This window comes from Nipponia nippon, unplaced genomic scaffold, assembly GCF_047370975.1.
Source record: "Nipponia nippon isolate SJK-2023a ecotype South Korea unplaced genomic scaffold, ASM4737097v1 scaffold_20, whole genome shotgun sequence".
NCBI classification, from domain to species: Eukaryota; Metazoa; Chordata; class Aves; order Pelecaniformes; family Threskiornithidae; genus Nipponia; species Nipponia nippon.
Genome location: NW_028262337.1, coordinates 9,117,635 through 9,140,992, shown reverse-complemented (window position 1 = coordinate 9,140,992; position 23,358 = coordinate 9,117,635). Strand labels below are relative to the sequence as shown.

The window sequence follows — 23,358 nt, the reverse complement described above, 5'->3', positions numbered from 1 at the left end:
CTGCTGTAAGTGTGGATAAGCTAGAGAGTCCATTATAGTGCCTTTTCTCATTCAGTCAGTGCCACTGACTTTCTTACTGAAAGTTCTCTGCTCCTTTGTCCAGTGGAGATAGGTAGATATGCCTCTTCAAAATATCACAGAAGGTAGAAGAGGATGAGAATTAGCTCTAAGATGTGTCAGATTGCTGCATCTAACGTGGTATATATTATTAGCAATAGAAAGAAAAAGTTTCATAGAGAGTCAAAGGCTAGTGTTGGACAGGTGGTATGTGGAAGTGCAGTTCAACAGTGAGGACAGACAAAAACTCATAGCGATTGTTGCACTTTGATCTATATCACCCGCAGTGATACGGCTGCAGCGAGAGTTTTGATATACCTTTATAGGAATCACAGATGTGATTCCACCAAGCTAATGCTGTTGGCTATTGCATTAGGGGAAAACAATGACCTCAGCAGCAGTCTGTTGCTGTTACTGTTATTATGTTATAGTCACTAGAAGTGCAAACAAGGGCAGAGCTAGGTTCATAACTGTTATGTGGGTAGCTCCTTACAAGATTTCAGTGAGGACTGCTGCATGTTTGTGCAGTAATGTCCTTAACCAACTTTGACCTCACATAATTATTCAGCTGTCAACTTAATTTCCATTAACACATTAATTTTATGAAAAATGGCTTTTTAGAACAATTATGTCAAGAATAAAGATCTGACAGAAGTTATAAAGTTGTGTTAAGGGGGAAAAAAAGGCAAAGCTCACCTTAGACAATAACGCTTTTCCTTTGTATATGTTTTAAAAGTTAGTCCAGATACTTTTGGGAATATCTAAAAGAGCTACTATGGCTTCCTTTATTAATTTTTCCCTTCCACAAAACATAACACATACCTAGATTAAATATCACTGTAGTTGCCCTCTGCTTGCCTGTTTTAATGGTATAACCAGTTGTTTTCAACTACAGATTCTGCTACAGGAACAAAATTTGGGTATAAGGTATAAATTCAATGTTCCCATCTCTCGCACTGGCAGTGGAGACAATGAAGTTGGCTTTGCGTGGAATCATCTGCCTTGGTCAGAATGCTCTGCCACTTGTGCCGGAGGTAAGACACCAGGCAGTCAAGCTACAGGGTAAAGTGAATTGCAAGATAAACTTTACTACATAATTATCTAGGTAACTAATTGAAAACATTTCTTTCAGACATGCCTCAAACCTTAATTTAGTGAAAGAACATTTATTTTTTCACAATGGATTTTGTTGTTTTCAAGTACATTTAATATGTTCAGATGTTTTTGTTAAATACAATGTATCTTGGCACAGTCTGTCTCTCTGCTGATCCTTCTTCTGAGATTCTCTTGAAGCTGGTATGTTTGCTTTTCACAGGAGCTTTCTTGATAAAGGACCAGAAGCTTTAAGTAAGGAGATTAAAAACCAGAAGGCAAATAAGGCAACTGTAAATAAAGGGATGTATCCTTGTGTGTTTGTAGGTATGCTTCACATGATTCTAGTCAGCCCTCCTGTCCTCCAGCCACCAAAGTTTAAGATGCATACTGGCAGCTTCTCTGTAGCAGATTATAACAACTGGATTATGCTTCCCAGCCCATAGCAGTATCTGAGAATTCTTGCCTTTTGGCAGCGGTGGGGAATTTGTAGGTTGTCCCGTGTGATTCATCATGGGTGCCTTTTGCCCACAATTTACTGTATTCCTAATCCTCCCTCTAGTGGTCACCAATGCAATTCTTTACCTCTGGCTGGGAGAGCAGGACAGTTGGCTTCCTTCAAAGCCAACACCATTGCTGCTGCAAGGACTGGTGAGTAGAAGTGCTGTGTGAACAGTATCTTTCTTCTCTCTGGAGACTGAATGAATCATCTCCCCAACATACCTCAGTTTCAGAAGGTATTGGAGAACGCTTTAAATCCACCTCCGAATTTCAGTTTTCTACTGCACTGTGCACTGCCCATAGCAAGAGGAAGATGCCATATTTTTTTAAAGAACCTTTGGACCAAATATTTATCATTTTCTTTTTTTTCTGGCTACTGGAGGTAGTCATGTTTAGAACCATCTTGACTCATCTTTCTGCTGGAACCTGCTGTGGCTGTTACTAGTTGTTTGCTCTTTAAATACATCTGTTTGCTTAGCCATACATAATACACAAAGGACAGCACAAATTCTCTTCTGTGCTGCTAAATAGAGAATGTCTTGAAACAAAATAGAGGAAGGTGCCAACTTTCTCCAACATTTTTATCATTCATTTGTTGGATTCCTGGGTGGCAGATTGCTTTTTTAACTACTGTTTTAGTAATGGTGAGTCTGGTAGGAAAAGGAACATTTTAAAGAAGAAGTATAAAGAGGGAAGTGCCTAGCTCATAGCAAAAGACTGTTCCAAGTATCAGAACCTTAGAAGTACTGTCAAATCCTATTTTTATGACAGCAATGAGTTAATGAGCTTTTTGAAGTCATGGGAAAACTCCCATTGATTTAGGCAGAGACAAGATTTTAGCCATGGATCTTCTGTCATGCAGGCCATTGTCATTTCACAGGTTGAATAGTATACCATGGAAAAAATACTTGGCTCTGAAGGATTAGGCACTTGTCTAGATTAAAACATTTTGACTTAATTAACTTTTCAGGGAAGATTTGTGAATCCCTGAAAACTGCATACTTCATTTGAAACTTTTTTGTGGGGGGGAAGTTTTCTTTGGTAGCTTATGGTGGTTAAAGCAGGCACTTCCCTTTCTTTCAGCTTAGTATGAGGATATGCTATGGTCACTTATTTTCACTGAGCTCTGTGCTCCGGGAATAAATATTTAATTGTAGCTGTAATTCATGTTAAAAGCTGTATCTGTTTTCTCCATATGAGTACCTGCTATTCCCCCCAGTTTATGAAATGCCTTTCGCCATATGCCAAAAGAAGACACAATTCTAAAAGGAGCTGAGTAAGGGAAAAAGAAAAGGGAGACAAAGGTTGTAGAGACAGAGACCATAACTGGAAAATTTGGCTAATATAAGTATGAATTGTTGAGAAAACTTAGAAATGAAACCACTGCATGGCTTTGTTTATTTCTGTAGGATTCATTGTGAAGTGCATTACTGAAGTTCTATTTACTTGAGCTTTGTCTTTATAAAAGACATTTTGCTCTACATCAAATGATAATAAAATATTAAAAAATTAAAGAATTTCTTACTGAAAGTAAAAAAATGACAATAAACATGTGTGAGGAATATTAGTATGGAAATTATTTTTTATTCATGAGGTTAAAAAAAATCATATAGTGACTTTGAGACAGACTGTGAACAAGTTAAAGGCATCAACATTTTCCTGGATCTTATTGTAACTCACCTGTAGTGCATGGCCTGATCAAGGTTTGCTCATGTGATATTCCATCTTGATCCAGAAAAGCTCTAGATGACGTAGAGCCATATAGGCAGAAAGCATAGGCTTTATATCAAAGCTGTAGGCAAATCTAAATTCTAATCAACACAGTTAACTTCTGTCCATCTCTGAACATGTCTGTATTTTAATGTTATGTCTTTTTGTGTAGGTGTATGTAACACTTAAAAAGCTGTCTTAAAAGGACATCAAATTTGCAAGTATTTAGAAGCCAGGAAATGACAGAATTAAGGATGACTATGAAATCTTAAATTGTTTTCTGTAGTTGTGGCTGTTCTGTGAAACAGGGACCAGTTGAGCAGGGACCATTCTCTGAGGCTGTGTCACAGGCTAGCTCATGTCCACTCCACACTACTTCAGTCTAGTTCTCTCTAAATCACACTGACTATATCTGCATTACATACCATTTGACCAAGTCTGTGACTCTTAAAACATAGTTATTACTTGATGTATGTTTTTTAATTCAAAGATTCTAAAAAATAAAAAGTGAGAACTGTATTACAGCCCACCAAAGCGATGTTTCTGTATTGTGAACTTGAGGATATGCATTGAATGTCATGAAGTAGAGCACAAAGGGTAGAGCAGCATTTTGGCAGTGCAAAGTTCAAAAAGTTTTGGAGTATTGTATATTGTAGAAGTGTCTGATCTTTGTGCAGTCTCTTCTTCATAGTATTTTGAGAGCAATCCACTCCATTCAGCTGTTCCTAGAGCTGCTTGTACACCTTGTCCTGGAGGATAACTAGAGCAGTCAGGAGCCAAGGAGCAAGCTAAGAGCAAGCTAGGAGCAACCTACAATCTTTAATTAGATGGTAACATGCTGTCTTTTCCACTGGACTTCTACATTATGTTAATCTCTGCTGTGCTGATGAGTCACATCTGAACAATAAAAGCACTTTAACTTTTCAAACAGGACCTCTGTTCTAGGGCCTGTCTCAGTTCTGCAGAATAAGAAGAGCATGGTAAATGGAATGGTAGGAAGGAGGAAGAGGATTTCCTGCTTATGACAGCTCAGTGCGGTGCCAGAGCTCTGGATTCCATTCCTCCCTCCCTTGTGTGGTTCTCATGTGATACTGAGCAACTCAAGGCATACGTTACAGTCTTACTTGCTCATTATCGGTTCATCATTATATGGATACCTCTCTGCAATGTCTGACCTCTGAAGCATGCAATGAATTTCATCATTGCATGAAGCATGTGTAAAGCAAAGTAGTCTTAAACTCAGCCAGGCACCTGAAATCAATGGACTCTTTCCACAGCAGACATTATACCTCCTCTCCCCCTGTATTCTTCATAGACTGGTCTAGGAGATAAATTAAGTTTGTGAAACAGTTACATGTTTAGATTCCCCCTAAAAAGCACAAGGAAGTTTTTCTTTCATGAGAGATTGTAAACTGTGTATTTAGTAGTATCATTCATGTTAAAGGAGAAAATGAAGTATTCCATAGTTTCTCTGCCAGTGAGCATCATGTTCTGTACAGTGAACCAACTAGAAGTCAAGTCTCCAAAGCCTGAGGTTTATTCTGGTGTTTTCTTAAGTTTTTCTAAAAATAGGTTCTTCAGATTTACCAGGTAGTTAAAAAAGCTTGCCTAGTAACAGACAACTCTTCTATTTTCCTGGATTTGTGTACTCATACGTAGGATGAGAATATAATTTCATTCATTTTTAATATCTCTTAGTATCTGTTCTTAGGCTTAGAAACCCAGAATTGCAGCTTTTCTTTTTGTACACTAGAACCAGTATTTTCTATATTGAAAAACTTTTCTTTAAAGTACAAATTTATAGTATCTAAGCTAGTTCTTCCTCTTTGGGAACATTATGTAAAAATGAGCTACATATATTCTCCACATTAATTCCCTTTTTTCCTGAAAGTTCACTGATAACTGTTCTGCTCTGAGTCAAGAGTTTTTAGAAGGAAAAGTTTGTTACTATCTCATATAGGTCTTTATAGCTGGTGCCAGACTTGGACAAGACTACAGGAAAACAATGCCAGAGAATACCAGAATGTACAGTGCACGTTTATCTATACAGAGGAGAGTGGGAGAGGAGAGAACACAGGGAATTCAGAAGGAATGGATAGATGAACAGTTCACTGGAATTCAGAAAAAAATGATGACAACAACAGAAGATTTTCTTTAAGGACCTGATTACTATTTAATGAGAAAGTCTGAGAAAGGGAAAACTAGAATATGTAGAAATAGGACATAAAATAATAAAATGAGGGCTGGAAAGAGAAGAAGAAAGTGCTAGAATAGGAAAGGGTGATATATATCACTTACAGATCACAGAATTGTAGTTTATTTACTCTCATGCCTGTCTTTCCCTATATGTTATCTTGTAGCTTTCTGAGGACAAGTGTATAACTTTGTCCAGCTCCCTAAGTATTCTTAATAACAAAATGACCTGCTGGTGGTATTGTTTAAAAAAAATCCAACAAAGGAAAAGAAATCCTTCTGTGTGTTTTTAGTTTTGTATACATTTAAAAATAAACTCCAATAAGTGCATACCCTCCTTTTTTAATTTCTTCCATGCTTAATAAATTCTAGCAATAAATGGCAACAAATGACAGCATTTATTAACTGGAATTTACCAGGTATCCTAAGCATTGGTTTTGATTTCATTCATTCTATTAGGGTTCATCTCCAGATGAGTTAAATGTTTTAGATATTCATGGCTTTTAATGAAATAGTCAGTCACTATACTATTATAAGCAAATTGATTGCCGTCCAGTTTTCTTTGCTGCTCATCACTCTTGTAGAGTGGTGCCTACTATGTTTTTCTTTCATGCCCTCAGATGAATTATGAAACTGTCTTTAGACAAATAAAACATACTTGTCCTCATCAAGAAAAATGTAAGTTTGGCTCTGTGATGAACATCTTGTGATCTGATGAGTGAGCTCAGAAAGTATGTCTGGGTTAACCAGCATGCACTAGTTTTAGTGATGCAGGATTCACTATGTATTGGTGCTGGCATCTTTATAATTAACTGTTGCAATCACAAACCACAATTTTTGGGATTGCTTATAAAAATAGGTATAGCATTTACATGCCTGCAGTTTTAATTTAAGAATAAAATGTGCTCCATGTAATTTAAAATTTGGCTGCTGAAAGCCATGCAGACTCTTTATTAATTGAAATATGCAAAACATCTCAGTTCTCTGGAGATTATGGTCACTAAACCACTGGAGTTTTGTTTTCTATTAGAATTGCACTGACCAGTCATGAGGACATCTTATGTCTTTTATTATAAACTATAAATCTGTAGATTTGAAAGCAGAGTGTTTCTGTGTAACTGCTTGTAATTATTCCCCCAAGAGTTTAAATGAACTTATTTAGCTGTTCTTTTTAGATTATTTTAAGAGAAACCATATACTCAGAGAAGAGTTGGTAATTTAAAATGTTTTTTTCAAGGCCCACAGGACTTAAGCAAGTTGTAGCTGTTGTCTGGGTAAAAACTGCACTTCTAGTTTTTCCATTTCTTTTTCTTGTCTTAAAGTTAGAATCTGAATTTTGTTTCTGAGATTTTATTTTAAATAACACTGTAATTAGACAACAATGATGTAAAATTTACATACTGTGTGGCAAGATGCTGGAGAACATTTTAAACTGAATTAATGTATCTCCTGGCATGGATTAAAGATTCTTCACTGTGTGAGTGAATGGTGGTGAATACTCTCCTATGGGTGATATGCTACCTGACCAAAGTTCAATAAATAATACGTCTGACTTCATTTTTTTTTTTAAACTGAGCACAATGATACTTTGTGTTCATAGTACTTCAGAATACTTTCTTATTACATAGGTTCTCAGAAATTAATTTACTGAGGCTGCCAATTTTTAGCCAAAGCCTAGAAGGAAATGTGTCTCATGCCAGTAGGAAATTAAGTGAAAACATAACATTAATATGTGCTATCCCATAAATATATTTGCAAGAACAGTATGCATCATTAAAATGCTTAATTCTAAAATGTGTATAAATTATTATTTTTAAGCAATTATATTTGAGGGAAATATCACTATGAAGGCAACATTCAGCCTATTTTATCAGCCACCAAGAGAATGAAGGCAACTTGTGATAGAAAGGAAAAATGATTATTGATCAGTTGGGGCTGAACATAAATTCTGTCAGCCAGCAGTGCCGTGTTACTAGCAGTGCTGTTTGGCTAGACCTTTTAAATATTATTTCTCATCGTGGTGAAGTTTGAGTAGAAAATTGCAAAAGAAATACTCCTACTCAGGTTGTCAGATCTGATTTTAATTATTCTCATCTGTTGGCAGTGTTTGCATAGATTACAGAATTTAAAGTGAATCATCTTGTCACAGCTTCTCAGATATTTAGGTCTTCCACTTACTTGTCAAGAACCAAAGGAAGAGATTATAAAGGAGAGCCTAATCTGGTAAACATTTTTGTCTCTCTTTCATGTTGCAATTGATATGTCTTTTCTCTACTAAAATAGTACTAAAGGAGTAGAGAATTGAAGACAATAATCCCTCACTCTGTGTGTGTGTGTATATAAAATATGTAACAACATTGAACTACTAACTGATTTGAAATTTTGAAGAGAAGTATAAAGATCTAGAAATAAGTGCCAAATGGGGCAAAATATATATTTTAATATATAACAAATTTTCTAGACCAAGGAAATGTAGTAGATTCATTGATCTAGACTTTCTTAAGGCTTCTGTCTATACCTAACTATACCTAAAAAAGAATTAGAAAAGATTAGTGGACAAGAGGCATGCTTAAAATGTAAATTACTGGACCAAAAGGCAGTGAGCCTAATGGGCTTCTTAAAGACCTTTCAGATGACTCATGAGGCTTCAGTTTTTGTTGTTCTGATGGCAGTATAAAAGGTAGAAAGCTCTGATGAAATTTGCTGATGGTGCAGCGCTAGGAGACATATGCAGAAGACTGGGATATGTGGTACTCATGATAAAGGCAGATTTGATTTTAGGATGTGTTTATTTAAAAGTATTAATGACACTGGATAAGGCACTAGTACAATCGCTCTGGAGTACTGCGCAATTTGTACCGTGGCTGTAATAAACTCAGGTGTCAGCAGATGCACAGAGGGTTGTGAGGTTGACTAAAGGAATGGTGTATCTAACATCACAGAGACTGCAAGAGTTGACTTGGTTAACACAATAAAGTTACTTAAACTGAAAGACTGTTTTGACTTTAAAAAATTGAATTGGCAATTAATGCATCTAGAATGGAAATAGTAATTCTTATAGTAGTCACAGGTGTGAAGTTCAGAGAAGAAAAATGTACCTGGGCTTAAAGTGGAGCTTGATCAATTTATGAAAGGGGTTACATAGAGCGGTTCCCAGCAATAGAAGGGTGTTGCTTCTAGTTGTATATTCCAAGTTCCTGTGCTCCAAGGTTATTTAATTGCCCTTATAGTGCAAGATCTCACTTGATTTCAGCTTTATATCATTTCATGTAATTGAAATATTAGGTGCTGAGAACACTATAAATGGAATATCTTTATGTGAAGGTCTTCAAATCTTTGATACGTGATGGATGAATATCTGAAAGAGAATATCTGTATGTTAACAAAATCAACCAACAGCTGTGGAGGCATGTACTTCAGGCCCTTGAGGGTCCCCCACGATAATGACTTGACTTGTTTTTCAATTCCATCTGGACCTAGCTATCTAGCAAAATGATTTTTTCCCAACATGTAAAGCACATAAATTGAAAATTAGCAAAAAAATGCAGGTTAAATACTGTTCAAAAATGGTATTTTCTTTTCACCTTGCTCATGTAGATTTATGTGTGTAGGATACACTTGGGAAACAGTCTAGGAGCCTTCTGCACAGTTTAGTGGTACCTGCTGTAGTCTAATGTGGCATCCAGATACATGTAGAAAGAAGAGCAAATGGAAGAAGCTGACTGGTTTACCTGGCTCACCTGTAAGACATATGTCTCATATTAATCAGTATCTTTTTCATAAATAAAGCTTGTTTCAAAATAATTGTGATGTTTATGGGTAACCTGAGATGTCAGACATGTGTGAAATGATTTACAACCTGATTCAAAAAGCCTACTTTTTGAAGGTTATGTGTAGCTGTAATCAAAAAAGAGATATCCCAGCAGCAAAGCTCTGGACTCTGGATTTAGGTACTGTAGTAGAGTGAAGACTCCAGCATTAGGCATCTTTGGTCTCAACATGGTTAATGATTTTGAAGTGAGGCAAGGAGGCAGGTGATTTTGAGGGTTGATAAAAAGTTCTCACCTGCTAAACAGACATCCTGTAAGAAACAGTATGTTGAGTGATGAATCTAACTCCTCTCCTGCTTGTCAGGAACCTGAACATGAGATTTGAGGGCACATGGAACATTTTTATGTGCTTAGGACCCAGACTGCTGGGTTTTCCTAAGAGTATTTCAATTAACAAGGCTCTACTTTTACATGAGGGATAATACCCATATTTTGCAGGATGCCATGACAGTTATCTGTTAAATAGCAAATCCCTGTTGCAGAGTGAAGAGATTTCAGCTGGGAATGCATCTCCAGAAGAGTACTCTTTCACTATGTGCCATAAAAAGCTGAGGAGTCTAAGAGGGTAGGGAAAGGGGAGATTTTTTAATAAGCATTCTGGGCCACAGTGCAGCCAAGGATGCAAGATTCATGGGGCCCATGGCAGGAAGACAAGAAAGGGGTTTAATCTGTAACCAGAAAATAAGACATTCATCTAGCACAGGCAGGTATGGATTTTCATCCTTGCTCTCAAGATGGTTTAGACATTTTACATCAGACTGTAACTGAATAAAAAGTAGAAATAATCTACAGATTAGAAACTACAGTGTTGCCACCTTAGCTAAATTAACCACTAAGTCACAGAAGTTACGGTGTGCTCATGGGAATTAGGAATCCCCTCAGGGTGAGAAGGGATCATACCTACTCCTGCATCTGCAGCCTCATGGGGGAGTGCATGCCATCCTCAGGACTCAAGAAAAAGGGGGATACAATTTTCCCCATGTCCTTTGCACGTAATATCATGAAGACGTTTCACATGCCTTTGTGTGAAGACTGGGGGACTTCTGTTCATAGCCAAGCAGGACGCTTCGTGGGCCAGACTTCAGGCATCTCAAGGCTAGGCTTGACTCACTGTTACAATTAAATACGTGAATTCTGTATAGGTCGCATTTTAGGAACCAAAGTAGGAGATTTGATTCTAGTCCATAATGAATAACAAAAGAAGCAATTGCAAGGTAAGTTGTTTAGTTTGTTTAAAATGAACAAAAGGACTACAAATATTTGGTGAGAGACATCCCATGTTTTTGGTGGGATGTTTAGTGTCTGAAAAACATATTTATATAATTAATTTTATTACTGCATGTCTACCTCCTATAAAAAGCTTGTCTTAAAATGAAGAGAGGGCTGTAAAGTAAAGTTGGCAGATATTTGAAGCCAGGATGTTTTAATCCCTATTTAATTGTATGCATTTCACAGTTTGGAAAAAGTTCAATAATTGCTTCTGTTTTTAAGAGAAGTTCGAGGCTTTTTGCAATTTTTTATCATACAAATAATCCTATTATTTCAGTGTTATGGCTACTCATGTTCAATAAGAACTGCATATGAATTGCAGGTCCACAGTCTTTTTATGCTAGCAAACATACAGCTTGTTCTAAAAAGAGAGGAGGAGGCCATGTGTACTGCTCTTCACAACAATACTCTGAGCTGCACTGTTGTCATACCAATGGTTCTTTAATGCCTTTCTTCAGATCCTGTTTTTTAAAAATCAGAGAATCTGCTTAATACGCTACCTTATAATGTTGCCTTGGCAGTGACACATCATTATGTTTTGGGAATAATAATCAATTCTAAACTGCCCTGTTGGTGGTTAACAGTGAAAGAGGAGCTGGGAGTGCCAGACAAAATGAGCGTTCACAGAGACAAACTGCATCTTTCAGAATGAATAATACTTCTATTATTTTAATGAAGAAAATATTTATAGGACGACATGTATAAAAATGCAACACTGTTTCCCAGTATTGCTGGTTTATTTTAAACAAAAGCACATAAACAATAATTCTGCATTGAAGTGTGACCACATTCTATTTGGTGATGTTTTCTTTGGAAATTTAACTGTCTTTTACTAGGAGAGGAGGGTAGACAGAAAATGGATTTTGTGCAATAAACAAATAAAAACAATCTGTTAGTAAATCTGTAAATATATTCCCTTTGTTTTAGAAGACAACAGCAATTTTAAATCCTCTCTCAGAGGGGTGGCCTAAAATTAAAGGAAAATGAAAGATTCATTGTGGTCAGGGAGCACTTAGTCAACTGGAATTCACACCCCTGCAGCATTCAGCCAATTAAAGTGGGATGGAAGGATTAATAATCAATAGTTGAAATACACTTCTACTCAACAAGTAGAAGAGCAAGAATGATTAATTAATGGTATTTCATTTCATCCCAAGGTGTGCAGAAACAAGAGGTGGTGTGTAAAAGGCTGGATGACAACTCCATTGTACAAAACAATTACTGTGACCCTGACAGTAAGCCTCCAGAAAACCAAAGAGCCTGCAACACTGAGCCTTGCCCACCTGAGTAAGTAATTAATCACTAAGATGGACATGTGTTTTGCTTAGATAGAAAAGTCTCTGTAATCTATAATAAGTCGTTGACCAAATGTGTATAAAATTCTGATCTAGTATTAGGGTCCTGTCTTACCAGACAGGATATTTGGGTTTGGTTTTTGGTGATTGTTTCTTGCTCCTCTGAAATCAGTTGTGGAAAATACATACTTTGACCTAGAGGAGGCCTGATTTGACTGAGGAACAGTGGTGTTTAAACTACACAAAGCAGCTCAGACATTGTAAGTGAAAAGATACTAGCAAAGCAGTTTCTTGGGGTGTAAGTGGCGGATATGGTGAATAGTGCTCAGAGTAGAACTGGGGACCATTCTTAAGGCAACAATGACAGAAGAATCTTGAGGTGAGACTAACTTTGCCCTAGATATTTATATTACATATGTTAAATGTTTGCCGTATTTTTAAGTATATTAAAATGTGGATTGAAGTGTTCACATGAGAAATGGCAAACACAGAAACTGCTTAGTAGGCCAAACCATTTACCAATAATAGTTTTGTCAAACAACTTTCTCTCTAGGATACTCAGTGCTGTACAGTAATGCTGTGTGCCTTTAGGATTAGATGCCTACTTGGTTATGTCTATTTAGTTTTATTTTTAAAGATAGCTGTATGCTGTATCTTGAAAAGATAATTAAAACCACAGCAGCTCATTTGTTTAAAAATGGAATCTGGCAAGGACCTACAACATAGCTTAATCTTACTACAAAAGATGTTTAGAAACAGTTATGATATTTTGCACTAGAAAATAATTTCAGCATATGCACAACAGCTCCTTATGTTTTGAGACAAATAAAACTTGTGGAAAAATGGAAGAGATACAACGGTTTATTGATTCACAAGCTCTGGTTAGTTTAAGTTTGGTGATAATCTGTAGCTGTGTTCTAATTGGGCATGAAAATCATTAATGCTGATTAAATGTAGATATAAAGAAATACTGTGGTCTCTTGTAAATGTCTCTTAGAAACTGTAAAATTGTAGCCTGAAGGACACTGGGAGGAATGAGACAAGACTATAATGCATTAAAATCCCAACAGGTCTTCATGAAGCCAGTTTCTTCCTAGAGTATCAACTGCTTCCCTGTTGTGGTGACTGGTTGCAGAATGGCAGAGCAGTGTCTTCTACACTTACTCCCCCTGTGTCATGTACCATACTCATTTGACATAAACAGAAATGAAGCCATTACACTGCTCTCACCTTGAATGTGTTTGAATGTGAATGCGCTGTCTCACAAACAGGTCTAAAGTAGGTCTAAATCATTGTCCCCACAGTCTATATGTAAATATATGTTTACCCTGAAAGGATACGCACTTGGATTCTGTTTGGATAACAGTTTAGCATAGCTATAAGTGCACTAACTAAACTCTCACACCATGTACCTGAGAGCAGAAGTTGGGAAGCGGTCATGTTTGGTCAGTTCCTTTCTACCAAACACATCCCTATCCCTTCCTTTGTGTGGCTTACCTATGAACAAATTAGCACTTTAAAAAGTAGTGTTAACATAGTTATTCCAAACTGGTTAATTTTGGGGTTTTGCACTGCCATTATTTAAAAAACAAAAACAAGAAAAAAACCCAACCCACAAAGCGGGGCACTTCTCGATTTTCCATGCAGTACAGCAGGGACGTTGATGAACATGGTGAAACTTAAGTCATCGAGATTCGGAAAGTGGGCAGTGTATATTAAGTAACATCTGCTTGAATATGTCAGAGCAGTTCAGCCGACATCTGCCTCCCTTCTGATGTTCCCCATAGGGTGAATACAAAATGCCAGACTCCTAAGGGAGGGTTCTTGATTCCTGATCCTTTAAGTAGTCTAGAAGAAGGCCGTTCAAATAACAGATAGTTACCCAAGGAAATTTGACCCTTTTGGCTGAAAGATTTATCACCCAGTAAGACTTACTCTTTACAGAGAGTGGCCAAATATTTCCCTTTTTAATTAACACAATTCCCCTTTCCTTGTGGTGTATACCAAAAGTTATGAAAATGTTACTCTTTCTAAGTGAATGCCAGTTACATTATAGTTGATGTCCCTAAGCAGCAGCGAAGACTGTGTTTGTTCACAATATTTTGTTTGTTATTACAATAAGTAACTCTTAAAGTTCCAAATTTCAAGAAATGATACAGGTAACTCTCATAGTTCTATGAATTATGAATAGTACTGCCTTGTTATACAGTATAAACATAAAAGGTACCTGAGAATGCACTTGAGCAAGTCATAGTACCAACTAAAAATTAGCACTTCAGCCTCTCCAAAGCTTTGAAGAGCTTCTAATTCTCCTTATTGTGGTAAAAGCATAAGTTTGGTGGCGAAGGATTGTAAATTAATTCTCTTTTGCTGGGAAATTAATGACAGAACATGGCATGTTTGTTTGCATCTATACATTGATCTAGGTTCATATTAGAATATATTACACATTCTGTAACACAAGACAGGATAGCGGCACATTTTTTTTGACATAGGCTTCAGAAAACGACAAATCTTACGAGGCTGCTCCGAGCATACCTCCAGGAACATCCACAGTGACTGACATGCCTGGCATTTTTGGCATGTTGGCAACATGCGATAGCATACTAGACTTCACCTTCATCCTTTGCAAGGATGGTTCAGGCGAGTGTATCTTATCAACATATGAAATATTGAAGACCAAATGTGCTCAACAATGTGAAGAGGTATTTCCAGTGAATTGAGCTGCACTAACCATTCATCAGTAGGGGAAAAAAAACCAACATTACAGCTATATTAACAGGTGCTTTAATCTCTGTGGCAACACAAAGTAATCTAAATATACTGTACAGTTCCTGACTTTTACCATGTGCACGCAAACACTCAGAAGTTCCCTTTAGCAGCTATCATGCAGTGCTTTAAATTTTTTAAAACATTTGTTGACGTCTTTTCTATGTGATGAATTTTTATTTTACTAGTGTTAGCTTTACTTACTCTAGTAAATAAGAATATTTTGCATTTCAGTATAGCCTTTTATAAAAAAGTTTAGAAATGTTTCATAATCAAATGAGAATTAACTCTCAGAAATCCTGTTTTTGAGATCAAATTATTTTATTGTAATGATACTAGAGAGGCAACCGTCTTGGCTTTTAACTTGTGCTGTAACCTACAGCAGTGGTTCCCAAACATTTCCAGTTGCAAACCACTTTCAGCAAAATAATTTCAGGCAAGTCCAGTACAAATCTACTTAAATAGCTGCAGTTTTGTCAGGCTCAACACTCCTTTTTAACTACTATAGCCTAGGCTGGAAATTGCTGCTCTAGAAAAATACTGACTAGTATTATTATTGGAAGATATGATTGCAGTGAGGCATAAATTAAAATGGTCAGTAAAAAGACCCATAAGTTTCTACTTTATTTCACTGTGAATACGTGTTTTGTTAATAATGATATAGGTTTAGTAATTTAAACTATTTGGATTCTGGGTTTGTGCAATTATCTGCTCTGTTTCTGAAATGCATTAACTGAATCTCCTAACTTCTTCTGTCCAGATGGTTTATAGGAGATTGGTCAGAATGCAGTAAGACCTGTGATGGAGGAATGCGTTCACGAACAGTTCTCTGTATCAGAAAGATTGGACCTTCTGAGGAGGAGACACTGGACAATACCAACTGTTTAACACACCGGCCTATTGAAAAAGAGCCCTGTAACAATCAGTCCTGTCCCCCACAGTGGGTTGCTTTGGACTGGTCAGAAGTAAGGAAATTTTGCTGTGTTAGCTCATTGGTCATAGTGGAGCCAAGAACTCTGACTGCTGAATATTGCTACATTTTCTATCATTGCTTGCTAAGTAAAGGATTAATAAGAAATTTAAAACCTCATAGATTTAGTATGGAAGCAGTTTTTTCTTTTTTCTTTCCTTCTGTGTTGTCAGTTCTGTTGTTTTGTCAAAAAATTATGACCTATTTTTGTTAATCATAGTAGAAAAATAATAAAATACAAAGTAGAATAGTAAAGTAGTAAAAAAACCCCAATGAAAAAAAAACACACTAAAATAGCCATTTGGTAGGAGATAATTGTCTTAAAGAAAAAAGCAATTTCCATTTCCATTGTTTTGAACAAGCAAATAGCTGGATAGTAGAGATGATGGGTTTACAGTTTCAGAAGCCAGAATAAACTGCTTTTTTTTTTCTGAAGTAACCATGCTGATGTAAAGCGACACCTTTCTTAGCAACATGCCTCAAGAGGCAGACCTCAAAGTTGGTATTCTCTTTATTAAAGAAAGAACATCTTTTGTTAAGTATGATGATATGTGTTATAGTATAAGCCAAGCTTATATTATGCCTTACACTGATTCAAGTATTAAATTTGAAGAATGTGAACCAGTGCAGCTGAAAGGAAAGGCAGATACATTTGAATGGAACTGCATAACATGCAAATCAGAGTGCAAAAATGTCTGTATACTTTTACAGATCCTTCCTATCCTGGACTCCAATCTCACCCCACTTTTTATCTCAAAGTACCCTTTGGAGTACTTACAAGTTAGGATTACTTGAGTTTCCGTGTCCGTGTCCTGGCTGTCAAATGCAGCCGTATCATATAATTGCTTTCATAAATTGATTAAACTATATTTTAAAATTAGTTAATTCGGGGGTTTGTTCCACTGCTGCTTGGAAAACTATTCCTGAACTTCAGTCTTTGAATTGCAAGAAGTATTCTGATGTTCTAGTTCCATGCCAGTTTATACTTGTTTGCTTTTGTTATCTGAAACAGCCCTTCTTCCTTTTGAGCTATTATTCATCAGAAATGAATTAATCTTGATCACATTCTGCTTTCATGTTTCAGTTTGAAGTAATCTTTTTGGGAATGGATGACTAGAGTTAAATGTATATATTATCCCAGAAGAGGTTTCACATGTGCCTCATTCTTTCGTTTCCTGCCTCTACTGAAAATACCCATAACCTACAGTCTATCAGTATACCCTAAATAAGCTTCTTCTGTTCCACAGCTATCACATACTGATTACATAAAGTCGTCTTACACTCTGTTAATATATCCAGATCTTTATCCTCCTTTTTTAATTTCTTGCGGTTTTTTGGGGGTTGTTTTTTGTTGGTTTGGTGTTTTGGTTTGGGATTTTTTTGGTTTTTGGTTTTTGGTTGTTTTTTTTTTTTAAATGCATGCTCTTGCATGTCATACTGCCAAAATTCACTTCATTTCAAATATTAATGTCTTCATGGTTGTCCAGTTCTTTCTGTAGAGCATACCTCTGTGCTACCTGCTAGTTTCAGTAATTTCAGAAATACTGAACAACTGAAACTACTTTTGTATGAACATCATTAAGTAGACTGGAAAGAAATATGAATCAGAACAGTCCTATGACTGAAGGTCTTTGCAAGTAGCATCTCTCAAATCCTAAACTTTACCCAGTTGTCATCCCCCTTTCAAATACTTTACTGAAGCCCGGGTAGGTTAGAACTGTTCTACTTCCTTTGTCTAAAAAAATGAAAGGAGACTAATAGAATAAACTGGAATGATCTACCAGTGATTCATTGTATCCCATTTTCTGTGTACTTGCTTGCCTTTAAACATTCAAAGTAAATGATAAATCACTGGATACTATAAAGAAGGCTGATGTGCCTGTAGTTGCACAGACCTCTTCTATGCACAGATACTTTTAGCTCCAAAAGTTGTTACAGTTTCCGGAAATTCGAAGCATAAGGAAGAAAGCCTCTAGCATCACTAGTGTCACTGTGAGCACCCATAGAAGTAGTACAGAACAGCTCTTACCGTAATTTGTTAATACAGGTAATATAGTTCACTAAGTCACAGAATGGTTGAGGTTGGAAGGGACCTCTGGAGGTCATCTTGTCCAAGCCCCCTGCTCAAGCAGGGACACCGAGAGCCAGTTACCCAGAACCATGTCTAGACAGCTTTTTCATATCTTCAAGGATGGAGACTCCGTCCGCTATTAGTTAATAATAGTCTAAGCATTATGGTAGTACTTAAAAGTAGTAATATCTGCATGTTCAATTACAGTGCTGTGAGCTGCCGTGGAAGCTGTTGTTGTTCATCTCCTTGCTGTCTGAAGTTCATGCTTGTATAATCTTCATCTGTTCTCCTTAGCTGAAGAAACTAGTTCTGTAGACAATTTTTTTATAATTATTAGTATTATTATATGTTATTTTTCTTTGAACAAAAGAAAAATGTGTCAATTTGCTGTACTGTTTAACTGGTTTTGTTCTGTAAGAAATTATGAATGAAATGCCATTTTAGTGAGGTTTTATGTCAAAGAAAAATCTTCTAAAAGATAATGTGAACTTCCAAATTTTTTTGTTCTCATTAATTTATCAGACTGATGTTTTTGTTTATATTCTGAATCTCCTGTTATTTGTACCAGGTTTTGTTAATAATCCACTATCATAAAACAGATAAATCATTGCCAGACTATACTTTAACTGTGTCTAGTTTTGTTCAGTTTAAGATAAAAGATATTTTTTGGAATCAGTTCTATAAAAAGTTGTCAGCTTTGTATCCCAAAACCTGTAGAAAAGCAGTTTCTTTCAGCAGCTTTTCTCAGTGTAGATCAGGACCTCAAGAAACCTAGAAACAGCACAGTGAATCTTAAAGTGCGTGTCGTTCTACATGCAGAACAGTATTTTTTTATGCCAGTGTTAGCCAGCATTTCACACAAGAAGTAGCGCACCAAAATCAAGGCAGAAAAGGTATTAAATGGACCTTGTCCCTACCTGAAAAGGTACAGTGTATTCCAGCCCTTTGAAAAGGAATCTGACGTAGACCAGAAAGGAAAGGAGTGAAGAAAGAATATATAAGTGGGAGGGGGTGTTCAGTTGAAGACTCCTGTGGCACTGATTGTAAGCTCTTTGCATCCATTGTCACAGTACTTCTGATTGGAATATCTAGGCACCATTTCAGTACTAACAAATAATAGTATCCGTATGACAAGCTACAGAGCCATAGATGTATGTTGTCTGTATACTGCTGCCCTTTAGCTACCTCCTCGAGATATTGCTCACTAATATGTCATTCTTAGAGCTATCAACATTGCCACCCTCATAAGAAGCTTGAACAACTTTTTAAGGCCTCCATATCCAGCCTTTTATACAGCAGGAGCATGTTATAATTTTGAACAAAATCATTGTAATCTAAAGATTCAAGCTCTGCTAAGCTTCTGGTTGTGATGGTATTTAATGGGCATTGTAAAAAAGTGTCAGGTTCTTTCTGGTATGAATTTTGCCTGGTATAGCTTGGCAAACTGTCTTGACTAATGATACCATTTTAATACCATGAAAGAAATAGCTTTTTTTTTTCTGTTCAGGGATCCCAGAAATATAATGTATTAAAATCCCCATAGTAATATACATATAAACATTTATATATATGTATTTATATGATTTTCTGACAGAAGCATGAAAATGAAAACAAGAGTCAGCTCAAAAAGTGAAGAGTTGACTACTGCTTCCATTGAAACCAATGGCAAACTTTGCTACTTTTGTCTGGAATGCAGGTTCTAAAGTTTTGTTTTCATACTCAAAACAAGCAATACGTGATACAAATTAAACAATAATAGAAACCTTCTATATGCTAATGCACTTGTGGAGCATCAATATAGTTATACATTTTGTAAACATAGAGATTAAATAGGGTCCTTAGGAGCATGTAAAAGTGCTTTTGTCAAATAATAATTAAAGCTATCAGTGTCTTGCCCAGCAGAATGTAGTCATTCTTGGATAACATCAGTTTCGCCATAAAATTTTTCACGCTTTGCAATAGTTGAGCTTTGACTGAATTATTCTGCCCCCTGTAAATTCTTCTTTTATATTTTTGCAAATAATAAAATAAACTGGCAAAAAATAATCTAAGGATTTCTTGAGAAGAGCCGTATCAGACAAGCACATTTACTTTGCATTCATATTACCATTAGTCATGACTTCCACTGAGTGAGTCAAAAATTCTAGAAGTATTTAGCAATGGAAGATTCTTTTTCCTGTTTTTGTTTGTCTGGGTATTTTGTCTTGCAATGCGAGATACACATTTTTTTATTAAATTCTACTGATGCTTTTTATTTTTGGTAATTCAGAATTATTGTAGGCAATCTATTTCCTTACTTCATTTTCATTTCTGGGGACAGGGTGTAGTCCATCTTATTTAGTGGAATTTTAGCTATGACTCCAAAAAAGTGGTTTTTTAAGGGACATTATTTTCTTCTGGTACCAGTAGCTGAAAGAAGATTTTTCTCAGATGGCAGCTTAGACATAGATAAAAGAACCCGTCTTCAAGCAGGACTAGAAAGTGGATGCACCGGAACTCAAATTTTGACCCTCAAACTCTTGCTTATTTGCTAACACATTCTGGAGATGATGAAACGGCATAGGCACATTGGGTTTTGACATTTTTGACAAGGTCCTTTCAACCTTGTCTGTTTGTTTTTGACAGAATGCGTGGTGACTGAGAAGAAGAGATTGAGCGCAAGCGATTTTTAAGCACTCAGCTAGGAAGGGGCGCTTGCTTCTAGTTCCTGCTTAGAAGTCATGCTTTTTACATGAAATATTTGTGGGAGAAAATACGCACAACATTCCATAGAATTTGGACCAGAACTGAGGAGTCTTGATCATGATGCTGAAGACCCCACATATTTGTTGACATTCTTTTTTGTTCTCTGTTTAGCATTAATATTCTTTTTGCAGTTCAGCCAGAGAGATAGAGATATTTCTTCTCTTACTTCCCTCTTTCTCCTCGTTTTCTAGTAGGCAGGTACTTAGGGTACACAAGATTTGGGGTTAAAGCCCCTTCAGTATGAGGACAATTGAACCTGGCTATTCTGTATCAGAATTCTGAACACTGAACTACTGTAGATAAGGAGGCAGTACCTTGATAGAAAAGGATAGAATAGAATAGGAAAGGAAAGGTTAAATTTTAAGGAAAGTGATTATATACCCATTTTGCAGTTCTGGATAATAAACTCCTGTCCATTTTGAATTGACTAGTTTAGGTGGCTCTCACCGAGAGGTTTTCTTAAAGATCTTGTTTTGAGGTATATATATCTATACACCTTTGCATATGTATAGGGAATATCGATACCTTATGTAGTACTGTGGAACCGTTTTAAAATTTCTTTAAGTTAGGCAGAGATACTTCAGGATTAGGCATATAACAGTAAAGTTTGGATCACTCAAGTAATTTTTTTTTTAAATGAATCTTAAGGGTTTTTCTTTTTTCCCCAGTTACATACTGACCTGTTTTGGATGTGCGGAAGGCCTTTGGTGTGTGACCTCTTGAATATTGCCTCAGTTCCTCATAGTATTATTTCCCAGATAATGTTTTGTCTCTACGGCTGCTTTCATATGAAAGGCAGTTCCAGTCTTGACAGGTTTAGCATAAGGTTTATGCTCTCAGAAACTCATTCTGGTCCAAATACTGCAGATATGCTTATGGGATAAAGGTTAACATGCCAATAGGGAATTCTAAAACTGTGCTTGCAAAATCTCCTGGTCATATGTTAAAGAGGGACTGATTTGGGAAGGCCTTGAGTTTTAATTTTGTTAGCACTTGTTTCTTCTCCATTCTGCAGTTGTGCTAATGTAAATGACAGTTAATAGTCAGTAGCAAAAAGGAAGAAGAAGGGAAGGGGAACAAATATGAAGAAAGAGGAGGAAAAGCAGAGGTCATCAGACCTGCGTCTTTTCAAATTACTGTTTTATTATCTGCTTGCTGTTAGAATGAGCAGAGGAGTGATAAAAGGAGGAAAAACAAGCACTGTGTGAAAACAGAATTCAAATTTAAATAGGAAAGGAAACAAAAGCATGCGTTGTAAGAGAGGGTACAGTATTTCTATCTGAATAGTCTCATTTCTGTGGAGTCCAGTGAAGCATTTATCTTTCCATATGTTTATTGAAGAAAAATGCGTTCATTGTAGCTCAGTAGTCAGTAAGTGAGGTGGAGAAAGACTGTACTAAGGTCATATTAAGAACAGATAGTTCCGCTTTTAATTTCTGAAATGCACACTCAAGTTTCTTTCATCGTAGTGCTACTTGTGGCAGACCTTTCTACTTTGCAGCGAAATGCTTTTCTTAAGCACTTAAAGGCTCTTGTATATAAAAGTAAATAGTAACACTGTAGCCTAAATATAAATAGCAAAGGAAATCTACTTTTATCAAATTAAAACTTATAAAAACTTGGACTTAATAAAGCAATCATCAGTCAGCTTGTTTGTGTTTCTAAACATTTTAAAATTATCATTATCATCTTGGGAAAACTTTTATTATAGTTTAATTATAAGACCATAAATACGTTCTTCTGTTTTCGATAACATTTCTGACACTTTTATTGACTTTTTACTGAGATTTTAATTGTTTATTTATATCAACATTTTTTCAGTGCACACCAAAGTGTGGCCCAGGATTCAAACACCGAATTGTTCTGTGCAAAAGCAGCGATCTTTTAAAAACTTTTCCAGTTGCGCAATGTCAAGAGGAAAGCAAGCCACCAGTCCGCATCCGCTGTAGTTTAGGCCGATGTCCTCCTCCTCGCTGGGTTACTGGAGACTGGGGACAGGTAAGATAGTTCATATAGGTAGTTATTGCTGTTAGTCTCCTACATATTAGCACCTTCTAAGGATAAGATGTTGCTGGAAATGGATAAGAGATGGTTCCCATGACTGAAAGAAACGCTGCTCCCCTGTGTGTCTCAAATTGAAATGTGATTCTGAATGATAGTTGTCTGCTGAACTATAAAGGATTTGCTGACAGCAATCTAGTTTCTACTGGATGAGTTTCTATATGCATTTTTAAAAAAATTAAATAGTCCTTATTACAGTTTTTTTGGAAGGGGATTTTGGGATACAGCAATGTTGCAAGGTTTAATATTTTTATAACACATTTAACTTCCTTGAGAAACATGATGGAAATACAAAGCCAATGCCTATTTTAGAGAGAGAGAGAGAGAGAGAGAGATCTCTCTGCCAGAAAACCTTTGAGTTCTACATAATTTCACATAAAATATGCTGAATTACCAGACAGGGAACTAAATTGTTACAGGACAGGCTGAATAGTGCTGCCATTATGCAGTGTTTCTAAATGTGATATACTGAGTTTCTGTCTCTCTTTATGTTTTTGTGTCTCAATTATGATCAATGGCCTATTTTTAAAATAACAAATGGATGTTTCAGTTTCTGAGTTTGCTGAGTAATTTGCCACTAATGAAAATAAAACACTAGCTGAACTAACCAGGGGACAATCATTTGTGGTATTACAGTCTCATCAGCTTTTCTTTTACGGTAATTGTTCAGATGTGCATTTATCTTAAATTGATATTGTACTAAAACCACTGTTTAGATATAGAAATTAAAAAATGTTTTGAAACAGCGAAGTATTTTTCTTTGAAAGATAGTTTCCTTTTTCCTTAAAAAAAGTC

The 23,358-nt window shown here is 36.3% G+C and overlaps 1 protein-coding gene across 2 annotated transcripts in view; it reads left to right on the top strand.

The window, feature by feature from the left end:
* The window catches only part of ADAMTS6 (ADAM metallopeptidase with thrombospondin type 1 motif 6), a 157,239-nt gene that overhangs the window by 123,812 nt on the left and 10,069 nt on the right, over positions 1-23,358 (top strand). For both annotated transcript variants that reach the window (XM_087759851.1, XM_087759850.1), the window contains 4 exons: positions 953-1,091; positions 11,810-11,939; positions 15,477-15,681; positions 22,324-22,500. In XM_087759851.1, coding sequence (XP_087615977.1) covers positions 953-1,091; positions 11,810-11,939; positions 15,477-15,681; positions 22,324-22,500 — 651 coding nt within the window. The remainder of the gene's footprint in view (positions 1-952; positions 1,092-11,809; positions 11,940-15,476; positions 15,682-22,323; positions 22,501-23,358) is intronic.